At 46.4% G+C, this 24,830-nt stretch overlaps 1 protein-coding gene across 1 annotated transcript in view; it reads left to right on the top strand.

The window, feature by feature from the left end:
• LOC119443683 (ATP-binding cassette sub-family C member 3) overlaps positions 1-24,830 on the top strand; it is a 203,301-nt gene that overhangs the window by 41,057 nt on the left and 137,414 nt on the right. Inside the window, exons 6-7 of the mRNA XM_049660466.1 lie at positions 7,952-8,068; positions 16,075-16,206. Of these exons, the coding sequence (XP_049516423.1) occupies positions 7,952-8,068; positions 16,075-16,206 (249 nt within the window). The remainder of the gene's footprint in view (positions 1-7,951; positions 8,069-16,074; positions 16,207-24,830) is intronic.

Raw genomic sequence — 24,830 nt, 5'->3', positions numbered from 1 at the left:
ACCGCTCCCGTAAGGTGAGTAGGGGGAGCGATTGGACTGCTTAAAGGTTTAACTCAACTATCTTTGGGATCAAAGATAGTTTTAGACTGCACAACCTTCAGGATCGGTGCGCATATTTAGACTGCACATACCCACGGTAACGGCTTTAGACTGCACTAACTTCGGTATCGGCCCACAATTTTAGACTGCGCTATCTTCAGGATCGGTCGAATTAAGTGGATGAAAACAGACATACCCGATAACTCACCATGGAAGACACTCTCTTCAAACACTCTAGTCCCCTATTCTCCATAAAATTCTTATAATCGAACTGTTCGTAAGGGCCAAGGCCAACTACTCGTTATGTATATATGACCATAACCGAACGGTCATTGGCAATAACTCTTATGAGCGAAACGTTTTGTGAGTTCCACCTCTTGGGCGTAGCTGTGTGTCAGTGGCGAAACCGGGTAGTACTATCCCAAGTGGTTCGTGCAGCCGATGGAAGAGAGTTTCTGCCCTTAAAGAGACCCTGAAACGATTTTGACAATTTTGTACAAACGTACTGAGTCGTTAGAGTAGGTGCTTCTGATCATTAATTGACGCATCTAAACGCTCCACGTAAATCGTGTAAATTATTATAAGGTTTTAAAAAGGTACATCGCTACCGATCGCCGCACGCCCATCGGCTGAGTTTTGTGACCAAGGGACGCGATTTGACCATAACACATCACTGGGCCAGCTATCCGATTGGCTGCCCAGGACGCGTCATCGGAAATATTTCCAACATTATGGTAAACAAATATTGTTCGTAATAGTTTAGATGTTAGTTAATTTGTTTCTATAAAAGAAAGTAACAGAAAGAGAATGCACAAGGACATGTAACGCTACACTAAAAGCACTTCCGGCCCATAGCAAGTGTCGTCTGCTTGTGTTAAAACGTGCTCCGTGTTGACGAGAGCTGCGCGGTCAGTGTCGGTATTGTTATTTCTTTTCGCGAGTACCATGGTTCAGCCTTGTGGCGTTGTGGGCTCCAAACGCAGCGATCGGCGACATGTCAAGCTGCGACATTGTGCCCCACTACAATGCAGCAGACGAGTGGAGTGGCTGCAGCGCATCAGATTGTCGGTATCCGAACGGCGCCAGCATCTACGCGTTTGCGGCCGTCACTTCACGTCGAAGGATTGCCACAATAGCGTTTAGCGCGTCCGGTATTCAGGTAAATGCAAGCGCAAGTGTACTGGCCGTTTTACCCCGTTTGGCGTGATAAACGGAGGCGCAAACGTGAACTGCTTGCACGGGGCAGCCACCTGGGGGCACAAAGCTCAACCAAACACACAGCTAATGTACACTGTAAACGAAAATACCCCAACATGGCAATTATAACAAGGTGATGTGCCCTATATACTTCCATCCTTGAATATTTACTCCGATGTATGGGAGGAGTACACCGGCATTCCCTCGTTTCACTCCGCTCACTAGCTATGGGAGGATAAGGGCGGACATGACGTGATTTTACTCCGCCTTCAAAATTTTGTTCTCTGCGGAAATTCCGCACAGGGAGTTTTAGGCTACGTTCACACTTGGTCTCGAAGCAGGCGGAAGCGGCAAAAACTTCTAAAAATCCGCCCGCCTAGGCGGCGAAGCGGGCGGAAAACCAGGCGGAAAGCAAAATCGGTCTCGGACCGATTTTTTCGCCATGGCGAGGCGGAATCGCGGCGGAAAGTCGTTCCGCTCGACCGGAAGCTCTACTAGCATGTAAACATCCGGTCGTAAAATTGTACATGGCACCAAAAGTGTAGGCTGCGATGGGGCTCGACGCGATCTAGATCCACCACTTTCTCTACGACAAGAGTGGTACTAAAACGTACTGTCAGCAATACTCGCGATAGTATTCAACGTCGCGCGACCGGAGGTGCAGCAACGAAGCCTTGGGGTGACCCAACTTCTCGCGCTTTTTGCAAAGCTGGGCGAACCCACCACAGCCGCTTCGGAGGTGTCCGCTCCTTCCTTTTATTCATTGTCCATTTCTAGGAAACAAGTAGGTAGAAGTATAAAAAACAATTTCTTCGCCCACTTCTGTGGCAGAAAAAAGTTGGGCAGATTCCTCGTTGGCGCTCCGCAATTCTCCTCGCACGGGCGCGGCATGTTGCAAAAGTCGCAGGGCGCTTATTTCGTTGCGCGGTGGTTTTCTCGTCGCGACAATAGATTAGGAGCATAGGTCTCACGTAGGACGCGCAGGCTTCGGCGAGCCCCAACACAAGTGCCAGCCCGGGTTTTAGCTTTGGTGTACTGGAGGCGCCGCCAATAATACGAAATGATGAAATGTTATTACAACCTGTAAATAAAAGCTATTAAAGAAATATAATCATGCCTAGGCACCAACCTTTGACTCAGCGCTACCGTGCCCGTATGAGAATTACGGAACGGCTACGAGGAATTTACCGAAGGTCGCAGATGACACGCAAAGTTGCGCGAAACGAACACTTTTGATGACGGGTGGGACAATGAATGAACATACCGCTCGAAATGGTGCGATAATGAGCGCCACCACGACGACAAACGTACGCAGACTAGATGGATGTGGGCGAAAGCGGCAGCGGTGGCAGCGGCGATAGCAAAACAAATGTGAACAACTTGGACATGCGCGGAAAAGATTTTCCGGCCGCTTTGGCCTTTCCGCCCGCTTGCCGCTTCCCGAGTGTGAACGTAGCCGTAAAGAACTCCACCGCCGGTACAGGTTGGTCACGTGGTTCTTCCCATAAGGCTGTGCGCCGCGCCAGCGACCGGCCGCGTTCGGCGGAGTCGGCGGTGCTCATGGCTGACGGTTTGTTAACATCTGTGAAGTGTTAACATCTGTGAAGTGTTGTTCCGTGCCAGCGTTTCGCCGATTTTCTTTCCTATACTTCCTTCCAGAGAGTGTTATAGGCGTGCCTGAAGCTCACTGTATCTCATCTGTATGTACGTTAGCTGTGATCACTCTGCTGGCAGCGATGAATGCAAGAGCAACGATTTCAAGTGCGGAAAAAGGCTTAGGTGTGACCACGAAGCTGCCGGTTGACTCGTGATACCGGCTCAGGTTTCTGGCTGTGCTTTCGTGTTGCGTGACCTTGACTTGTGTTCTTCTGTGCGTGACATACCACGTTTATGTCCTTTTGAGCATATGCTGACAACGTCCGGTGTAAAATGCCGCGTAGCAATGGCAACAGCAGCCACTGTTCGAGGGACCACGTCCGTGATAGCTGCACATGAATGCCATATTCCGACTTCGTTACTGTGCTGTGCTGCCAGTAAGTAAGACCGCGGCGCAACCAATTCTTTTTAGGGGCGAAGCTCCTTAGGGTGTGGGTCTGTCTCTCCTCTGTAGTATGTAGTAGTAGTCGTAGTCGTCGTAGTCGTCGTAGTAGGTAGCCACGTCTACTTTTTACGAAAAAAAAATTCCGAAAGTTGTGACCGTAGCGCGCAATCGAACCAGGGACCCCTCGCTTCCGAACGCGCGGCGCTAGCCACTACGCCACGAAGCGCACATGGACACACGCACCACGATGACAATAAATACCCAACATTAACGAAAGACTGCGCGTTTCTAACGCGTTTGTGCTAGCGCGTTACGGCCCGTGTAATAAGCTGGTGTAAGACGCTGTGGCCTCTCCGCCTTACCCCCGTATTCATAAACGCTCCTCGACTTGAACTTGACTTGCCACCGCCTTGGGCAGCGCGTTCGAAACGCGTTGAAGGCGGTGGCAAGTCAAATTCAAGTCGAGGAGCGTTTATGAATACGGGGGTTACACTCTCTCAGCAGTCATGTGATGGCGTCGGCAAACGCGGTGCACGTTCCGGCACGTGTAAACGGCTGTGTAAGACGCTGTGGCCTCTCCCCCTTACTAGAGAGTACTGCACGTTTCTAACGCGTTTGTGCTAGCGTCCCCTTAAGCGGGAGATGGTGCAATTATAATGAAGGGCGCTGTTATAAAATAGGAATGACGTCACATATGGCGCGTGTCATTGGTGGAAGTCAATCGTTCGATTTAGTGCGGCGAGACTGGGCGAATTACACGGAAGATTCACGGTTTACCGATGATTCCCTCCGGAGCTTCGCCCACTCATCATCATTCACCCTTTGCATATGCGGTGTTTTTTTTTTATGAACCTGTGCACGGATATCCTCGCCCAGGAAATACGGTAGGACGTAAGTACGTACTGTGAATAAAGCTTCTTACTGAGCGATGTGAATCGAATTGTTATCGCGCAGTTCTGTTTTGATCACGTCGTTGCTTCGGATATTGCATTAACATCATGCTCCATCAAACATACTGATTTAGGAGTATACCTGCTAGCTCCGAGCGTGAGGATTCGTTTGACAGATCAGCGATATAGCTCCGTTTCACAACCGAGAGACATTGCTTGGACGCGGAGCAAGTAGTGCGGTCAAAAAAAATGTATGACTACGCAATTTTCGGTGTTACGTGGGCTGCTACAGAGTCGCTTCAGCGCTCACAGAATGACATTATAATTTTGAAAAAATTATGCCATGAACGTTGTTTTTATCAATATTCTAAATTAACACTTCCGTGTGGATTTAGGTTTCATGTTACGTTCAGAGAGGCAGATCTCATATGTGCGAGCCTGTGAGTCGTAATTCTGAAAACAGTACAGCTGCTCGCTAGGCAGTTTTGAGGCACACATTACCGTGGCTATATATACTGGCAGGGTTGCTTCTTGTTGTGTGTCGCATGTGCGTTGGATGTCGTTCATTGGGTGTTCCTCAAATTTTCATGTGTTTATGTATGGCTTCGTCTGTCTGGTCTCGTTCACTTGTTTCGCAGAATTTGGCATATTCTTGCGCGTATATTTCGGAATTTGACCCGTAGCCTCTACATATAAAATTCTCCACGCAATTTGACGTCATACTTTTTTATACTCCCGGTGCAGCTCGAAAACCTCCGTCCAGCCCGAAATAAAAAATAAAAATGACAGGAAAAAGCTCCCCTGGGCCCACGCAAAAATTCCGCCTGCACGGAGTAAAAATTATATTTCGATCATTCGGAGCATAATAAACTCCCAACCGGGGGGTCGCTAGAGGACAAGCATTATACTCTCACCTGAGAGTTATTTCCGTTTACAGTGTAGCGGTAACCACGTTTTTTTCTACTTTGCTGCTGGCTCAAATTTTTTGGCAGGAGCATAATCTTGAAGACGTTGTCTTTTTATATGTTTAAAATGTTTTACACTTGGTTACAGGAACATTACCTTCGTATTTGGCTAGTTAAGCTCTGCGCCACCAGATGGCTGGACCGTACATGCCGATCAGGCCGCTCACGTACGTCTACGAAGCTCCTTAATCACAGTGGTATGGAGGGGCTTTAGTTTACGCCTCTGGTTATCCGTAGGCCTCCGTGTTTTCGGATAAATCCGAAAAATTTATAAATACTCGCCGGTAAAATTTTTGCCAATTCGGATCAATCCGATAAACTCTGATTTTAGCGGCCAATATGACCCTGTTCCGTTCTATATCGATAGTTCTATTCTATTCTATGTTCTAAGCAGTGATTGATACATCGGCCGGTTTGGCCGATATAAACTTTACCTCATGATCGTCAACAGTATCTCGTAGACCACACCCATCGCACATTTAACAAAGGGCTTGTCGTGCACGGAGCGAGAGACGTATGACCGCTTAACGACTGTCGCAGACCTTCATGGATAATACGCTGCTGTCGCTGAAAAGTGGAGTCAGACAGTTCAGAGGAACCTTTTCGATGCACTCCAGTACACCAGTGAATCGTTTTGGTATAGTGTTCAAATTGTGAACCCAAATGTGAAGCATGTGTTACCCCGTGCGTTCGAAACCTATGCGCCAATTTTTAAGTTAGTGTTTCTTGAAACTGACGACATGAGCCAACTCATGAGTGATTTTGCGAACTATCACAGCTAATTAATCAGTAACATTGGTGAACCCCTGTCGCTTTGGAACCTTCACACTGTCCAGTGGCGAGTGCTTTCTCGCTGCGCGCTGTCTTCTAGCGCAAACGTTGAAAGGGCATTTTCAAAGCTGAAAATCATCAATCGAAAGGAGCGTGCTTCCATCAGTGACAGCAACCTCGTAAAGTATGATTGCGTCTATTACAACAAGCTTTAAGGTTGTGATACGCATAAACGCAGGTGTTTTGTATTCAACTATTTGTGCTTGTGTGTATATGTGTTTGTGCGTTCAAACCTTCCACGCAACAAAAATACGCTTCGTGTGTTCTGATGTTTTCGTGTTCAGATATCATTTCATCTAAGATTTTGGAGTACTATTGGGAATAATGCAAAATTAAACTCCGAATTTCGGGGAATTGGGGATGTATGAAAAGTTAAGTCCGATAAACTCCGAATTTCCGCTAGAAAATAAACTCCAAAAAACACCCTCCGAATTTCAAGAAAAGTAAACTCCGACCACACGGAGCCCTAGTTATCCGTCAAAACCCCCAGCTCACCTGTGGTTACCGGAATACCGGACACGCTGGGCGCTGCGACAGAACGCTCGCAAAGCACGCTGCTTGATCGCTCTCGCTGGGGATCGACGGCCGGGCTCCTAGCGGAGAGGTTGGAGAACCTTCACGCGCTGGCTCCAAGACAACTGGAAATAGACGACAACGTACGTCACAACATGACGTAAAGCCAGCGAAGGCGGAGCTTAGCCCCGATCACTCGGCGAACGATTTGAGGAGGAAATGCATGGCGAGGGAGGAGCGTAACTTGTAATCGTCCGTAGCTCTCTTAATATGAGATGCTTCACTTAAATTGTGACGTGAATGTTTTACTGTATCTGTACCCTACGCGTCTACAAAATTTGTCCGAACTCTTTCAGAGACCATTTAGGATAGATATTCCTTCCTTAGAATTATTGGCATCAGAGCTGGCGAACGATGCCACTATTGCCGCCGCACCACCCTAAGTATTCAGGGCTCATCTCCACGCAATTTCTCTCAATTCAAGAAATCGTAGGGATCACCTTTCTTCACGCTGATGGCCATCGTGATTAACAGTTACCCGAACCGCCGACTATTGACGAAGTTCTGTTACGCAAGTGTCATCTACGAGTGCCTGTCTCGGCGGCAATCCTATCGTCTTGTCACCAGGAATTGCTATCACGGCTCCGTGACGTTCGAATGCTTCTAATTTATCAGACGCTCACGCAAGTAAACCGAACGATTGCTTTGACGGAGCAAAGCAACACACGGGCTATGAGAAGGGATTCTGGAATTCCGCAGTATGAGCTCGTAAATAATTCAGACCGCCTTGCCATGGGTTCAACGTGAGCCCAAAGCACTCTATCTGCCGCAGGGGCTCAGTGGCTATGATGTTCTTCTGCTGAACACGAGGTCGTGGGTTCAATACTCACCCGCAGCTGCCGCGTTTCGCAAGGAAGAAAACGCACAATGGCTTGTCTGTATATGAGCAATTAAGCTAAGTAGCCCAAGGTGATCAAGGTTATTCCGGAGCCCTCCACTATGGCGTTCCTCATAACCCATTGTGCGGTTTCGGGAGCCATCACACCCCATAATTACTTGCCTTTTCGAAGAACTCTACACGAGCGTCATTGCAGTCAACGGAAGCCGGCCGCCACGACGGACATTGCAACCCATGACCTGCTGTTCAGCAACAGAACACCACAGCCAACGTGTCACTACAACGCATACAAAGCACTTTTACGTAAGAGAAGACCCGTGAGTAAGAGCCCTGGCGCTAGTGGCGGTAATATCTTGCTCTCCGGTAATAATGCCAATTCGAGGCCCCGCAGCGCTCATGTCCGCCAGACGTTATTCTTTTCGATGTGGAAGACACGTTATTTGGTACAGGGTGCCAAAGTGAAAAGAAGTACGTGCTCCACTACTCTCGCTTAGAAAGCCACATAATTTTTTCACATGTTTATACAAGGGTGTTTCATTTGTGTAGTTTCTGAGGGCGCGTGCTTTAATTACCGCAGGCTCTTCAAAAACACGTTGCGAAAGGGAGCATCAGCAACGCCACCGCTTCCTGTTGTGCGGAGGGGAGTGCGGTGTAAGCAGTTGATTCAAACGCTCGCAGATCAACTCAGTGAACGGTAAGTTACGCCTCTTTCAATGAGTATTCATCTTCCCACAATTGCTTGCTTGGTCACCCGAATTTAGACATTTTGCATTTGCGAAGAAAGGCGTTAAACGTTGATTTATTTAAGATTTGCAATATTGCCGATTTATTTGTGTTATGGCGAAAAGTTTTTAGATGCCCAAGAAATTAGCAGGCTCTCCCTCTACCACTGAACGTCAGCTACTACCAGACGCTCTTCACACGACTGGTTAACAGCAATCGAGGCTTTAAAAATGTCACAGTTTTGCCATAAAGACGAAGCATCGATTGCGATGGCACTTTAATAGACAGCTGAACGAAGTAAGGATAGTAGTTTTATCGGCCGTATAGGCTCGTAAACATTCGCGTACTAACTAAATTAACAGGCATGGTGTCCCGCTCACACAGGCAAACATGAACACATCTCACGTCGATGACCGCGGACACTCGCTGTCAGAACACTGGCATGAGGAAGAGCGGCAGCAGCAGCGAGCGAATTGCCCTTCGCACTGCCTCTAGCTTTAGTACAAACTAAGGGGTGAGAGCACAGCGCACACGAAGCTACCAGACCTCGGCGAGCCTTGACTTTGTACCCACTGCAGATTAGTTTCAAGATAAGTCACGCGCAGCCGCAACAAACGCAGCCGCGACCATATAAAGTTTCTTTTTTAAATAAACTTTATTACCTTGGCCCTGCCATTTCTGTTGATATGCTACGGGGCAAGGGAGACATTAGCAGCAATACATTTTTCCAGAACACTTTCGCTACTTGACTGAACTATACTGATTAACGTTTTAATAACTGGCTTAAGAGCACAAGCTTTAATTGCGAAATGGAAGACGAGGAACGCTGAAGTCACGTCTGCTTAGGAAAAATAGCTAAACCTAACACCACTTTCGATATGTCCGCCTCGAAAATGTGCTAAAAATGCCTCGGCATTCCAGTAACGATCGTCCCGAACTGTTAGAGCCACCCTTTAAGGAAACTTAACTGCACTTAGTAGCGCATTTTAAGGACGCATATGTAGAAAGTGGTGCTAGTTAAAGGGTTTCTGCTGAGCAGACATGACTTTACTACTTTTGGGCTTCCGTTTTGCAATTACAGTGCCCTAAAGTTAGTAATTAAAAGGTTATTTAGCATATTTTAGTTAATAACCGAAAATGTAATTTTGTGCTGCTAATGTCCGCCTAGCCACGTAGCATATCAACAAAACAGCAAGGTGTAGTTATGACAGTTTCTTTAGAAATTACTGCATAAACTTCCTAGAGGCAGTTGTCAGATAGTGCGTACGATTATTTCCGGTCGCTAATCTTGCAACGAATCATTGATTGAGTGGCAACTTACGGACACACCGGCTCACTGTGTCGAGGATGACGCAATGTGCTGTATTGTAATAGCCGGTTGCAGTAACCTAATTGGTGAACCTAATTAGCCTGAATTATTCCTGTTGGGTGAAATTAATGTAATCGTAGCTAATCTGCAATTAGGGTTAAGTAATGTGAGTCTGCATACTCGCCACGCAAGTTTGTGTTATGTGCTCTGGCGTTCGCTTTGTTGTTATAAGAACGCTTAAATATATTTACACATATAATGATTTAGAAATATAGTGTCACTAGCTAAATTAAGGCTTTCGGTAGTTTAGTACGAGGCCAAAAGGGGCCATGGTATTCACGGGAGTTCACGCGCGAACATTTGTTTACGTCCACGTTCCCTCCGTTGCAAAACCTGCGTTCTGCTCAGAAAAGGAACATTTTCTCTGCAACCACAGCAGTTTTCGAATGATAATTTTTGTCAATTGTTCCTGATAACCGTGGTGCGCTACGGAACCAAATAAAATGGGTTGCCACCGGAATTCTGTTTTTTATTAAAGCTTTTGTTGAAGAAAAAGCCATAAAGTTTAAGTCACTTCATTTTCATTTCATTTTTGTTTCCTTAAAGACCACGTTTTGGGGGTATAAATAAAGGGTGGGGTTAAGATTGGAAATTATAACATGTTCTTCATGATGACAGTGGCGATGTATTTTTATGTAGGAATCCTGATGGGCAGCTGATGGCTGCGATTTCATGGGGAAGGTCATTCCAGTGACTTGCTGTTTGGAGGAAAATGATTTGGAAAAGGTAGTCGTACGGGCACGTTGGCGTGAGACTTTAAACGGTTGACCGGTGCGTTGAGACATGCGTGATGGAGGTGCGCAGATTATTGTTTGAGCTGGGAATAATAAAATTTCCGAAATAGACACACGCTAGAAATGCGGCGTCGGAGCGAAGGAGCGTTTAATTGGGACTGTAGCTTGAGAGATCATACACTGATAGCATATTACTATGATCGATGAATGAAGCGTGTTGCTCTGTTTTGCACGGCTTCTAATGAATCAATGAGGTATGCGTGTTGTGGTTTCCAAATGGCGGATGCATACTGAAGTTTTGGCCTGATCAATGATTTGTAAGCATGTAATTTTACATCTAGAGGAGCGTCGCGACGATGACGCTTAAGGAAGCCAAGTTTTTTATTCGCGGATGACATTAGGCTTGTTACATGCTCACGCCATGAGAGATCATTACTGATAGTGATGCCTAGGTAAGTATAGGACGGGTCAAGTTGTACAGGAGAATCAGAAATCGTGTATGTAAATAAATGCGGGTTACGACGGCCATGAAAAGATATGAGCTTGCATTTAGTGGGATTAAGGGTCATCAACCAGAGATTACACCATGCTTGAATGCGATTAAGGTTGTCCTGGAGAAATTCTTGATCAGTATTGTCTTTAACTGGGGCATAAATAACGCAATCGTCGGCGAACAGGAGAACATGACATATACATTTTGAGGCAAGACGAAGAAGTAGTTAATTTATTGGAAAATGTAGAGAGGTCAGCCGGAATACGGAGCATCTGGCCTGCTACTCTACGTAAGGGAAGGGGAAGAGGGGAAGAAAGAGGGTCACAATGGGGGATGACAATGGGAGGAACTAGGTGAAAGGACACATTGCATAAATGATTATCAAGCGTGAGTCCAGGCCCGTGTCGCCTAAGAAACGTGAAAAAGTACGCATTGACTCTATTGTCTGCCAAATCTGTGGCGCTGCGCCTAGCAAGAGGTCCTCCGACAGTGTTCTATTGTATAAACGCCTCAAGGTAGCTGCCAGTGTCAGTCATTCTCGCGCGTACTCAGGGCACACGACGAGCACATGGTCTATTGCGGCAAATCATCAATATAAATGAGGAATAGGAGGGGTCCAAGCATTGTTCCTTGCGGCAATGACAACAGACAGTGAAGGATTCGTGAGGAATTCCGTTATCCATGCGATAATGTCTGGATGCAAGTTAAGTTGGGAAAGCATTAAGACTAGGCGTTTATGCGGTATCTTATGGAATGCTTTGGCAAAGTCCTAGAAGATGGCATCAGTTTATGAGTTATTATCGAGATTAGAATGGCGATCGTGAAGGAAGATGGCAAGTTTCGCACGGCAAGCCTTTTAGAAATCCATGTTGGGATGGAGTGTAAAAAATTATTGAATCTAGATGCTGCATAACCTGGGGGTAGATGACATGCTCCGTGAGTTTACAAGGCATGATAGTTACTGAATGGGTCGGTAGTTTAGCGGCGAATTTTTCTTACCTGATTTGAACACAGGGATGACCTTCCCCATCTTCCAGTCTTCTGTGATGATAACTGTGGCGAGTGACTGAGAAAACACCAAACACAGAAACTTAGAGCAAATTTTCTTGGTATTGTGAGAAATTTTGCATTAATTTCGTCGACAACAGATGATGAAGAAATTTTTAATTTGTCGATTATACACGAAATGGCGTTTTGAAGAAAAATGATGGCTGGCATCGCCGACAGAATAGTAGAAGGCAATTAATGAAGTGGTTCTTCAGGTTCACTTGTGAATTCTGATGAAAATGCCGCGTTGAAAACGTCGGCACATGCAGCATCGCGGACAGTGTCACCGTTATCGTTGGTAAATGTGATGTCGCGCCTTTGTTGAGAATTTAGAAAAAGTCCTCAGAAAAGAAATTTTTTTGCTAAACAAACATCTCAACAAACTAAACAAAGCCTACAGTTATTCTTTTGCTTCAGAACACCACACACACTGCGCGTTCAACAACCACAAAAGTTTTGACCTTTGTACATATATGAACAATTTTTCAGAAATGTTCCTTCAACAAATAAAAAAATTTTAAAATATGTTGAATAGTTAACAAAGGCTCACTATTTTCTCGCCAAATTTAAAATGCCTTAATTGAATGCCAATTTCAAACATGCTGGAGAATTTCATTGAGCTTGCCTCAAAAATATAAAAGTTACAGGCAGTAGTAGCTTATAACCTAGGTTTACAATCAATTAATATTGTATACGCCTAATTATTTACCCCAATAACTTTTGATTAGGCTATATAGTTTAACCTATATACATTTTAATTACTCTCACTAGTCTTAATTACCCTCAATTATTCGTCCTTACGCTTAAGTAATTGCATCGTAATTAATCTTCATTAGGCTTCTTTACCCTTCATTAGTGTTATGGAGTCTTATTTAGGTTGAATAATGTCATCGTAATTATTCCTATTACTCTTTTATTAAACTTAATTACTCTTAATACTGCTTCAGGACTCACTATATATAGTCATAATAATAAATCTCAGACACATAGGTAGTCATAAGGCATTCTCATACCAACCCCCATTGAAGGCCATGTATACCTATGGAGCGCATCGAGTCAGGCGTTACAGAGGGACGGACAGAATTCCGAGGGAAGAAGCCCTAGAATGCTTACTCATTAAATGTGTTCCGCATAGAAGGAAATACCTGGTGTATTCCCTGTCACCATACGGCGAAGAAAAACGCAACTTAGTCCACTACCTCGATCCACTGCGGGCGGAGCGCATGCCATTAAGGCAAAATGCAGTTGGGAGCCTTATGGGCTAACCACTGTTCTGTCACGCCACTAGAGCAGTTTACGCGTTTTTTTTTTTTTGCATGCGCGACGCAGATTGGGAGAGTGCTGGCACCTCTGCGTGTATTTCGGAGGTAACCACAGACAACATGCTCACGGGGCAGAGATGGTGCTAGATGCAGCAGTCGTTCGCAGTGCGGCTGTGCTGCACCGCACTTGACATTCCGAAGATTTCTCTCGCAAAGACGGCTTTTCGTTTTTGTTTATGCCCACTGTAGCGGGCCTACAGTTGTCGCATGTGTTAACGGAAAGCGGCACATTTCGATTCTTCCTTTACGTTCCTTCTGTTTTTTTTTTCTTTACCATAGAAACTGAAAAAAAAATGCTTAGTGTTTTGTCCCTCGAAATAAAGCACGTAATTCCTGTGTTCGTTTCTACAGCTGCTAAGTTTTATTATGGCTGCTATGCAGTAACGTCACAATGGCGCCATAGTTAGTTTCTTGGTCTGAAGTGCACTTCTGGTAAGCTGGCGCCTAGCCATGCAAGCAAATTTCATGCTACAAAGCTTTCAAGAATGGCGCTGACACTTTAGAGTGGAGGCAAAGCAAACAGCATCTCTTCAATTTCAGCGTCATTACAGTCCGTCACGCAAACTATGCTTACGTACGAGGGTGGTTTAGATGAAAACCGTAATTACCTCTTTTTTAAGAAAACAAGGGAATACAGAATAATTTAGAAGTGTCATTTTTTACAAAGCCCCTTGAAGTGCAGTGTACGCATTCCGATGCTTTAAAAGTGCAGGGCAAGCATTTGTTACATGCTTGTGGCACCGTATAGAATATTCCTCTGGTTTCTTAGCCATATGTTCGATCCTATTTTGATTACCTTGTCATTATCTACCTAAAGTGCCCCTCGATGGTTTAAAGCCGGGCATGTGAAGTTTGAACGCGCTGGCCCGGCGAGCTCCATCGCCCGGCAATGTATATGCTGTTTTATTATGTATATACCAATTATATGGACACTCTAAGCAAATTTCTGCTGTCGCCGCCGCCGTGAGGTTCCGTAGGAAGTCCAAGGACCAGAACGCCGTTGCCGCGCGTTCTACACTTTATGCGCGAGTGAAAGCGTGCGAGGATAGCAGACGATGCCGCTCGATCTTCCCCGCGCGAAAGGGAGAAAAGCGGGCCGGAAGTAGGCCGTACTTTGCCGCGCAGCGAGGCACCCATCCTTGCGAGTCATCGGGGCGCGGTATTTTACTCCGGCTGCAACTGCGTATGTGGCGGCTGCTCGTGGTCGCGCGGGCGTATCTTGGGAGCGATCTGCGTTAGTGGCACAGTCTAGGTGCGCCGGCGACTCGTAGCTTTGTGCGCGCTGTGTGTTCTCAGCGCTGAGTTTGCGTCGAAGTGATAGACAACAGCACGAAGGTCACTTCGCTCGCTGCTGCTGCCGCGTTTCCTCAGGCAAGCGTTTTGACAGCAAGTGTCTACGGTCATCGAGTGTGATGTGTTTGTTTGCTCTGCACGCTGAAACTATGCTTGTTAATAGTTACCTAGCGAATGTTTACCAGTCGATATGGCTGATAAAAGGACTATCCTTAGTTCATATGGCTCTCTGCTAATTTGCTGTCGCAATTGATGCTTCGCCGTTCGGGCGAAACGGCGAATTTTTAAAGATATCAACTATTAAGTCTTTTTAAAGGGATAACTTCAAGGGCCCCGTTACGCAGTGAGCACGGTGCCAGCGGCGCTTAGCGAGAGCGAAAACTCGCTAGCGATCCCAGCGCAGCGCGTGCCGCGTTTCTACGAATCACAGAGCGGCGCGCGCCCCGTGCTTTGTGCCTGTCATAGCGCGGCGCCGCGGCATCCGCGGCAGCGGCGGTGACGGTCGGCCGGGCAGGGAAAATATAAAAAAAATTCACCGACGATTACGACACTCCCTAATGGGAATTTTTGGCGCAGCTGTTTAGGTGTTCTGCGGCAAAGAATTTGATTCTGAACGAAAAGGTCCTCTCGGTGGCGGCTCGGGCAGCTCCTTTAGACAGCAGCGGCAGCCGAAGCATTTCCCCCGGTTGCGTCACTTATCGTTCAGACAGAATGCGGGAACACGGGAACGCGTCGCTCGCGCGGAGCCACGCGCTCTTTAGCGTCTCTAGCAACGGTGGCGCAGGCGAAGTAACGCATGCTCTGTGGGTCCGAAGCCCACTTTCTGCGCATGCCCCGTCGCCGCCAGGTAGCATGACGTCATGGATCGGAGTGAACAGGCCTTGTGCTGTCTATAGGTGATGTTGGTTAAGCCCGGCCCACATGGAGCGAACTTTCACGGCGAACTTAGTGCGGCCTGCACCAGCGCGGCGAAACGCCAGCGTGCCTCCGCCGTGCTGCACCTACATGCGGCGAAAAACAGGCGGCCGCCACCCCCCCCCCGACTTCAGTGTTGCTAGAAACAGCGTGATTCCATTCCCAGTAAATTATTTTTCCGAGAGTTCTTGTATTCAGGGTGGCTACAATACCATAATATTGGTCGCGCCTATATATAGACGGCTGTGATCAGTCGATCATTGTACGCGATGCGCGCAGCTTTTGTCGCCGTGTTCGCTCTATAGCCTCTTTGGCTGGCTAGCCGAGTCAAATGCGGCGGCAGGAAGTCGGACGCGACCACGCCCTGATTGGTCCGCGCTGACAGCCTTCATCCGAGCGGTTGACCGCCTGCGAACTACTAGAACTAACCCTGGGATTCTTCTAGTAGTTATAGTAGTTAAACATATTTACCCCAGAAAATGGATGGGAAAACGGCGCCGAGGTAGCTCAATAGTAAGAGCATCGCACGCGTAATTAGAAGACGTGGGATCGTACCCCACCTGCAGCAAGTTGTTTTTTGATCCACTTTAATTTCCATTTATTTATCATTTCTGTAATTCAATTAGTGCGTACAACTAATTTCCCCTATGTTGTCCTTGGTGTCTATGTTTGTTGGCTTCCTATGTTGTGTTTAATAAAATCGGGCCCCTTGGTTCTCTTTCTTCTCGTATATGTATATATATATATATATATATATATGTATGTATACTGACTCAAACTATACATTTTTTTTCTCTTATCCAGAGGAGTTCTGCACAAACAACGTGGATCATTTGTGCTCACCCTTTTAGGTGTCCTATGGATGGACGCCCTGCGACTTACTCTGGCCTCCGTGTTCTACTACAGTTGCATCTTAGGACGAATCTCAGCACTCGAGTAAGTGATTTATCATGGCCCAATAAACATTGCAGAACCGAGCGGGGTGTCATACTCCGGAAATATGCATAACCGAGTTGCGAAGCACTATAGTTTTCAGATTTCCACAGCGCGTCTACGCAAAGTATTTACAGCTGCTTAGGCAAAGCCGCTGTCGTCAGTGGCGACAGCGGCTTTGCCCTTCATTCCTTACGGCCATTTATGGATTTGTTATTTCTGAGCAACGAGGTTACGCCCCCAACGGCGATGGGTCCATTCGCCGTTCTTACACCGATATATTGCCATCTCCGGTTAATTTCTTCCTCAGCAAGTTGGTCGCATTTGCGGAACTGAAGTCATGCCATATATGCATAAATGCCTTTTCAATATTTCAAATTTTGTTTGATTGTGAAAACATTGGAGGACCTAATAAAAAAGTCTGGTCGATTTGTAGTCAATTCAACTCTATTTTTTGACAAAGATTCAATCGCATATGTACAGTCATTGCCTAAGTAAAGCATTTCTGCGTTTTGCGGAGGACGAGGCCTAAACATCAACTGAAATTTAATTGATAGTCGGCCTGACGGGGTGGATCAATGGGTATGACGTTGTGGTACTAGGCAGTCGAAATTCTCTTGTACCCCACACTCTAAAAACCAATATCGTCAAAAAGTTCTAAAGGCTAAGGTATCAGTGGAACAGTTGCAGGTCACATATGCGGCGCTTCTTAGTAGGCACAAGGGCCCGTTGGGCGGGCCCTTGTGCACTCTGTAGCCGGGGAGGGACGGTGCGTCGGTGAGTGTCTCTTGTAGTAGTAGCGCGTCCGGCTTGCGCGCGGCATGTGCGATGTGCTGTTGGATGGCTGCCTTCTTCCTATCGAGCCCCCGACAGTTCCACTGCCACGCTGTTACGCTTGCTGCTGCTAGTCTTGCGTTCGTGGTCATGATTGCGTTGGCGTGTACGGGGTTCCCTGGTTGGGTGGATGTTGCGCGAAGGGGGGCGCAAACATCGGGTGGCTCACGATCTGCTGTAGGGTCCTTTCGACGAAGGCGAATCTGTTCGTGCTCTCGGCTTGGTAGCTCTCCATTGTTTGTTTCATTGCTATCACTGCTTCGATGTTCGCCGTGCTTAGCTGTTCGAGTTTGATGAATCTCGCTTCGAATTTGGCTTCAAGGTTGTCGATGCGATCGTTTTCTGTTTGCTTGTGCGTGGCGTCGATGGCTCGTTTCTTCGGTGCCGGTTCCTCTATGGCTGTCTCCTGGGTGTTTCCTCGGTTTTGCTTTTGCTTGGCGTGGGTCTCTGTAGAGGTTCGGTGTTGCATAGCAGCAGCTTACGGATCTTGGCGATCTCTCTTGTGAGGTTGTTGGTCGTTCGCAACGCTGTGTTCTCTTGTCTTAGGGTCTCGTTGGCTTCTCGCACCTTGTTCATGACGTCTTTCTTCGTGGCTTCGGGGATTTTCTGTGTGCTCCTTATATTGTTCGATATCGCTGGGTCGACCCAGCTCACTCGCTCACGTGAAGGTGATCTTTTCCTGCTGAGGCTTCTCTTGCTGCAGCTGCTGTCTCTGGATTTTAATGCGTGGTTCAATGGGGTCCTTGACTTTCGCGCAGCTGGCGGCTTGTCGAGTGGCGGGAAATCGCTCTCCGACGGCAGCTGGCGTTCGGCCTGTCGGCGCTCCCATTCTCGCTTGCGCACTACGTAGGGGATATGTGATTTCATCGCTTGTTTAGAATTCGATTTTTTTAACGTTGAAGTTGAATGAAGACACATTTAGTTAAGTTACATAGCCTTTATTTTAGATTATGCAGCCTTTGATTACACGCACACACTCACACTTTCACGAACGACTCTACACTTGCACAGTATTGCCTTGTGAACACTATGGTAGACGGTCAGAGGCTCTGCCGTTGCCGATACACGGGATCGTCCTTACGGGCACGATCGCGCTCGCGCTTACGTTAGCGTACGGCAGCCTCTTTTTCCGTGCGCTGCACCCGCGGCCTACCCATGGTGACGGCCGGGAATGCATTGCCTGACGCGCGTAATGCAATGCAGATATATACGGTTCGTCTGCGTAGCGTGGCCTTGCAGTTTCCATTGTTATTATCGGTACAACTGCGAATGTGAACTGTAGTGTTCTACGATACGTATTGTATGTCGTGCGCCGTTGTCCTATTGTGCGCGCAGATGTGCAGATAGTTCCACTATGTAAGTTGGCTTTCTTGCAGTGCGTTTTCGCCGCTCACGGACGAATCAGTAAGACATAGAAAGATTCGCTTTAATATCAGCTGCAGCATATTTAGTAGAAAAGCGGTGCGTCAATTGTACATTTGTGAACACCGATGCCCGCTGCCAAACATTTACCACTAACGAAAGCTGCGACAGAAGTTCAGCTGCAGTGCAGCGCTACTGACGGCGAACCGGATAGGCCATGCTCGGCGGCGGCGCACCAACAACTCCTTGAAGTTTCGATAATTGCGCCGCACTTCCATCACTTAGCTGCTGACGTATAGTCGTACCGACATCATCTCTTTACTGCGATCAGCAATCTTGGGATACGTAATGCACTTTCCGCTTTGTTTGTTTCTGTGGTGTAAGCGTTTTCCCGCCAACTTGGGTCAAATTGAATGTGTGACATTGGGCATGTGCCGCTCATCAGTGAACCCCTTTCACGCCAACTTCGGTCCCTGTGTATGTGTCACTGGTTATGTGCCCCTCTTCAATGACTCTCTTTGACGGCAATTTAGGTTCGCGGATATATGCCACTGGGTATGGCCGCCTCTTCAATGACAAAAAAAATTCTTGGCAATTTTTGTAGTACTGGGCGTAATCGAACCCGCGTCAGTCGCGCGATCTTGTTTGAACATGCGGGTATAACCAGACACGCTCCACGTTTGAGCTAGGCGGCAGCGCTGCAAGATGGCGCAGCGTGCACAAAAGAATGCGCGAGAGAGGACCCTGGCTAGAGCGTTTCGGCGGTGGCAAGACGCGTTTCGGCGGCCGCATTACAGTGTGTCGCGACATCGCTTCAATGCTGATCAAACTAAAGCCGACAGTCATCGGGAGATGGGATCCGCCACAATTTTGTATAAAGTCATTCATGCAATTATTATATGCACGCAACTACAAGGCTTCATTTTTCTACGTGTTCCACAGAAGACTATCAGGGAACATGGAGCCTTCAACGTTCCTGTCTCCTACAGAAGACACTCGCCGCTGCGCAGAATGCAATGCGTCTACAGTAAACATTTTCCATGTCTTGGCATTTTTCAAAACGAGCTCGCTGCTTTCTGCTGCGAGCTGCGTGCTTCCTCTTGAGCCTTCTTTAAGCTGCACTCTTGTCCTGTCATTTCGTAGTGTCTCTCTCTTTTCGTATGTCAACTCATCGAATTTACACTTCTAGCCTTCGATTGCTGTTCAAGCACCGTTAATCATTCTGTCCCCTATTGTGTATGTCTGTAACTGTCTCTCAAATTTGGGTTATGGCTGTATTTTTGCACTTCCTATACCTGCTTATTGACCTATATTTTTGGTGGTAGTTGTTTTATCTTTTTTTCATTTATTTCTCTTCGCCGGTGTTCAGACCTGTGATTGCTCTCCGGCACATAAAGTTAAGGCAGAATAATATTATATTTTATTGTTATATTATTATTATTATTATTATTATTATTATTATTATTATTATTATTATTATTATTATTATTATTATTATTATTATGGCAGCATGGCGCCCAGTAAGGACGCATGCTTGCTCTGCTCGCGCCCTTTTTTCGGAAAACAGCAGTTCTTTCGCTGTGAAAAGTGTGAAAAACGTGTGCATGCGAAATGTGTGACCTGGCCAGACGACGAACTGGATCTTTTGAAGTCGGGATCGCGCTCCTTTTGCTGCAATTTGTGTGAGTTAAACCAGCAGGGTGTTAAGCGTAGCGACAACAACCCGACGGCGTGCTCCCCGCAGCTTTCCCTTTCCCAAACTGGTTCCCCCTTCTCCTCTTGTGCCCCACCCGGTGACCTTGACGGCAGCATGGCAGGTCTGCGTCGCCTCCTCCTTGACGCGCTGGAGGGAATCTCGTTCCTGAGCGAAGAAGTTTCCCAACTGCGAGAGGAGAATGAACGCCTTCGTAAGGACGATTCCCGCGGCGTGGAGCAACAGACCCAAGTCGTCGCCTCCCTTCGAGCGGAGGTTCGTTGCCTGCGCGACGAGCTGTCGCGACGTGCAACTGCCATGCCTGTGAAGACACCTGCCGACTCCGGAAAGTCATCCACCCTTACTACTTCTTCTACTCCTGCCTCAACGCGAGCTAATGTACCTGTGTTACAACGCACTGCTGAACGACGAGCTGCTGTTTCCCCACGTGATTTCGCTTCGTCCACTGAAAAAGCACCCGAGACTACACAAAAAAACAAGAGTCCTGCCTCGGTTGGAGCGCGAAAGACTTCGACATTATCTGTAGCTCAACGGCAGCACCGACCTAAGGCTATTTTTGTGTCTAATTTGAGCTCTGAAACAACCTCTTCCGACCTGACCAACCACTTAAAGGCCTTGAACATTTCTCCCCTCTCCTACCGGCGACTTAGAACTAAATATCAATCGTATTCTTCTTTTCATGTAGCCGTCGATGAAGAAGCCCTTAAGCGCCTGAACGACCCGTCAATGTGGCCAATGGGTTGCTTGTTCAAGCCGTTCCGTGGTGTGCTACACGATGACATGATCCATGCTACTGAAATAACAACCCCCAAGGATCAAAGTGGCGTGTAATTTGGACATTTTTTAGCAAAACGCTCCTGGACTTCGCACCAAAGCACGTGAATTTTTTTGCAATGTGATCTCATCTTCTTTTCCTATTTTTGTTGTTTCTGAAACTTGGCGGTGTGGTGACATTTCGTCTTCAGACTTCTTTCCACCGCACTACAACGTCTTCCGCAGTGACCGGGACTTCAGTGGGTCTCAACAAAAAGGTGGTGGCGTGTTGATTGCAGTTGACAATTCACTGAAATGTGTACGGCGCATCAATATAGAAAGTGTACGGGAGTCGATATGGCTAGAAGTCAGCCTAGCCCGATGTGAAAAATTGTTGATTGGATCGTTCTATGTACAGCCGAATATTTCCCCTGTTTTGTATGATGAGGTCATCTCTTCCATTGAAAGTGTAATATCCTCCCATAGTAAGCACAAAGTAATTCTTCTTGGTGATTTTAATGCACCAGGTATTGATTGGAACACACTTGGATATTCTCATTACAATCATTACACAGAGAAGAAATGCAGCCTGTTGTTGGACTTTCTGTCTTTCTGTTCCCTTCAACAGCATAATTTAATCACCAATTCCTGTGGCAACGTCTTAGATCTTTGCATCTCGAATGCTCAGGTTTTAGATGTCTGTCGTTCCGAAATTTTCCTTGTGCGTACCGATAAGTTTCATCCGCCACTAAAGATAACTGCCTCTGTGTCAGCACTGAGGCAGAGCTTCTCCAGCGGCGTAAATGAATCCCCACGCTTTGCTTTCAAGCGTGGTGATTATCTTGGTTTATATAACTCCTTGTCCACCACCGAGTGGTCACTGGTTACAGACAAAAGCAATGTTAATGACCAAGTAGATCAGTTTACAGAGCTTGTTCTGAGCAGTATGTGCAAATACATTCCCCAGTACAGGCCTAGACGCTCTAGATAACCCCACAGGTTTTCGTCTGAACTCAAAATTGCCCTAAAGCGAGAAGATCGCGCACACCGAAAATCCAGAATTCCGTTGCCTAATGAGTACAGAGAAGAATTGCGCGTTTTTCGAGCTCTCTGTAAACGTCTCTATAAGCGGGATCAAGATTCATATATGGCATTCTTGGAAAATAGCGCCTCCGACCGGCCGGCGGAATTTTGGAAGTATATCCGTAAGCGTTCCAATAAATATGGAAAGGGTTTTCGCTTACTTGACTCTAGAGGGGCAGAAGTCCAAGCAGTCACGGATTGTTTTGCATCCCATTTCTCTTCCATATATAAAGATGCAGGTTTCAACGCTGGTGCCAGTCAGCAGCACACGACGGTTCCTACATCTAGTGCGGTGTTGTTTGATGAAAAGCTTGTCCACGAATGCCTTAAGCGCTTGAAGCCTTCCCTATCCTGCGGCCCTGATGGCTTCCCCTCCGCAATTCTAAAAGCTTACGGCAGTATATTTGCTCCGGTATTGACATCTATATTTAATCACTCTTTGACTACTTCCACTTTCCCTCACATGTGGAAAACTGCTCGTGTTTTTCCTGTATTTAAGTGTGGATGTAAATCAGATGCCTTGAATTATCGCCCAATTTCTCTTCTCTGTGCTACGTCCAAGATTTTTGAGCTTGCTCTTCACAACATATTGTCTTTTACTGTGAAGAACTCGCTCATTCCGAATCAGCATGGATTTCTCACCGGCCGCTCCACTATCACAAATCTCGCAAGTTTCATGAAACAGATCTCCACGCCGGTACTGCAAAGGGGGCAAGTTGACACCATTTACTGTGATCTCAGCAAGTCAGCCACTCGCTGCTTCTGATCAAGCTTACGCACTTTGATGTTGACTGGTCAGTTGTGAATCTCTTGCGCAGTTATCTTCTTGGTAGATCCTGTTATGTTAACGTCAATGGCCAAACGTCTTCTTCTTACATGGCAACTAGCGGCGTTCCTCAAGGATCAGTATTAGGACCACTCCTTTTTTAAATTTTTATTAATGACGTTCTTTCTGTTATTCGGAACTCTTCTTTCCTTCTATATGCCGATGACATCAAGATTTTAAAGAAAATTCACACTGTTGATGACTGTCGCGCCCTGCAGTCTGACCTGTTTTCTTTTTCTAAATGGTGCAAGGATAATAACCTTACCTTGAATGCTGCTAAGACCAAAGTCATGACTTTCACACGCAAAACAGCAAGTATTTCTTTTTCTTATTCTGTAGATTCTGTGCCGTTGTGTAAGGTCAGCGAGATCAATCATCTTGGTGTACTTTTTGATGCAACCTTGCACTTTTCGGCTCACACTAAACGTGTTGCAATGCGGGGTATGCGCTCTGTCGGTTCTGTATGCAGACTATCGAGGGAATTCAAGTCTCCTACACCGTTCCGCAAATTATACACAACCATCTGTCTTCCTCAACTCGAATATGCGTCGGTCGTCTGGAATGGCTCTTCTAGATCCAACGGTGACATTAGAGATCGTGTCCAGAAAAAGTTTCTAAGCATATATAATCACCACTTTGCAAACCTGGACATTGCACCCTGTACTAGCACTGTTGGATTGTTGTCATTGCCTTCACTTCGCGATCGACGTAATCGCGCTGACCTCCTGCTTCTCTTTAAACTCCTTCACGGTAACCTCACGTGTCCCGAACTTCTCGGCTGTGTCATGTTCCGTATCCCACGCAAGATCACCAGAGAACATAGACCTTTCCATGTTCCTGCCTGTCATCACGAACACTCAACTGTCCACAGAATACAGAATCTTTATAACGCTTACTTTCGTGAACTTGATATCTTTCATAACTCCTTGTCATCGTTCCTTTCCGAGCTTTGCCTTGTGTTATAATTTCATGTATTGTTCAAGTGCCCTTCTCCTCCTTTTTCTTTTGTATTTACTTTGCGCTTTGTTGTCGGTACTCTCTTCTTTTCACAATTTTTATTTTTATTCATTTATTGTTTAATGATTTTTCCCTGAGTGTTTTGTTTTTGGTTTGTAATGTATGCGTGCGCCAGCACTCAGACCTTAGGGTTGTTCCTGGGCACGTTAAATAAACATGATTGATTGATTGATTTATTGATTACTTATGTTCTGCTTTGTTCTTAAGCACTCGAGTAGGTTCTCAGCTTGTTAGATGGCAAATAAATATACCTGAACTTGCAAACATTAATAAAAAAATATTCACCAAGGTAATTTCCAATAAAATCACGGCAACACTTGACTTCAGCAAACCAAGAGAACAGGCTGGCTTCAGGAAGGGATATTCTACGATGGATGATATCCGTGTCATAAATCAGGTAATAAAGAAATCTGCGGAGTACAATCAACTTCTCTATATGGCTTTCACAGGTTATGAAAAAGCATTTGATTCAGTAGAGATACCAGCGGTCATAGAGGTATTCCGTAATCAAGGAGTACAGGAGGCATACGTGACTATCTTGGCAGATATCTACAAGGATTGCGCAGCAACCTTGGTTCTTCACAAGAAAAGTAGAAAGATACCTATCAAGAAAGGGGTCAGGCAAGGAGACACAATCTCTCCAATGCGATTCACTGCATGCTTAGAAGAAGTATTCAAGCTCTTAGACTGGGAAGGCTTAGGAGTGAGGATCAACGGCGAATATCTCAACAACCTTTGGTTTGCAGATGACATTGTCCTGTTCAGCTACAAGGGGACGACTTACAGCTAATGATTGAGGACCTTAATCGAGAAAGTGTAAGAGTGGGGTTGAGGATTAATATGCAGAAGACAAAGATAATGTTCAAAAGCCGGGCAAGGTAACAAGAATTCAGGATTGCCAGTCAGCCTCTAGAGACTGTAAGGAGTACGTTTATCTAGGTCAATTACTCACAGGGGACCCTGATCATGAGAAAGAAATTTACAGAAGAATAAAATTGAGTTGGAGTGCATACGGCAGGCATTGCCAAATCCTGACTG

This window comes from Dermacentor silvarum, chromosome 1, assembly GCF_013339745.2.
Source record: "Dermacentor silvarum isolate Dsil-2018 chromosome 1, BIME_Dsil_1.4, whole genome shotgun sequence".
NCBI lineage: Eukaryota > Metazoa > Arthropoda > Arachnida > Ixodida > Ixodidae > Dermacentor > Dermacentor silvarum.
The sequence above is the reverse complement of the archived record's forward strand: the minus strand, read 5'-3'. Positions and strand labels throughout refer to the sequence as shown.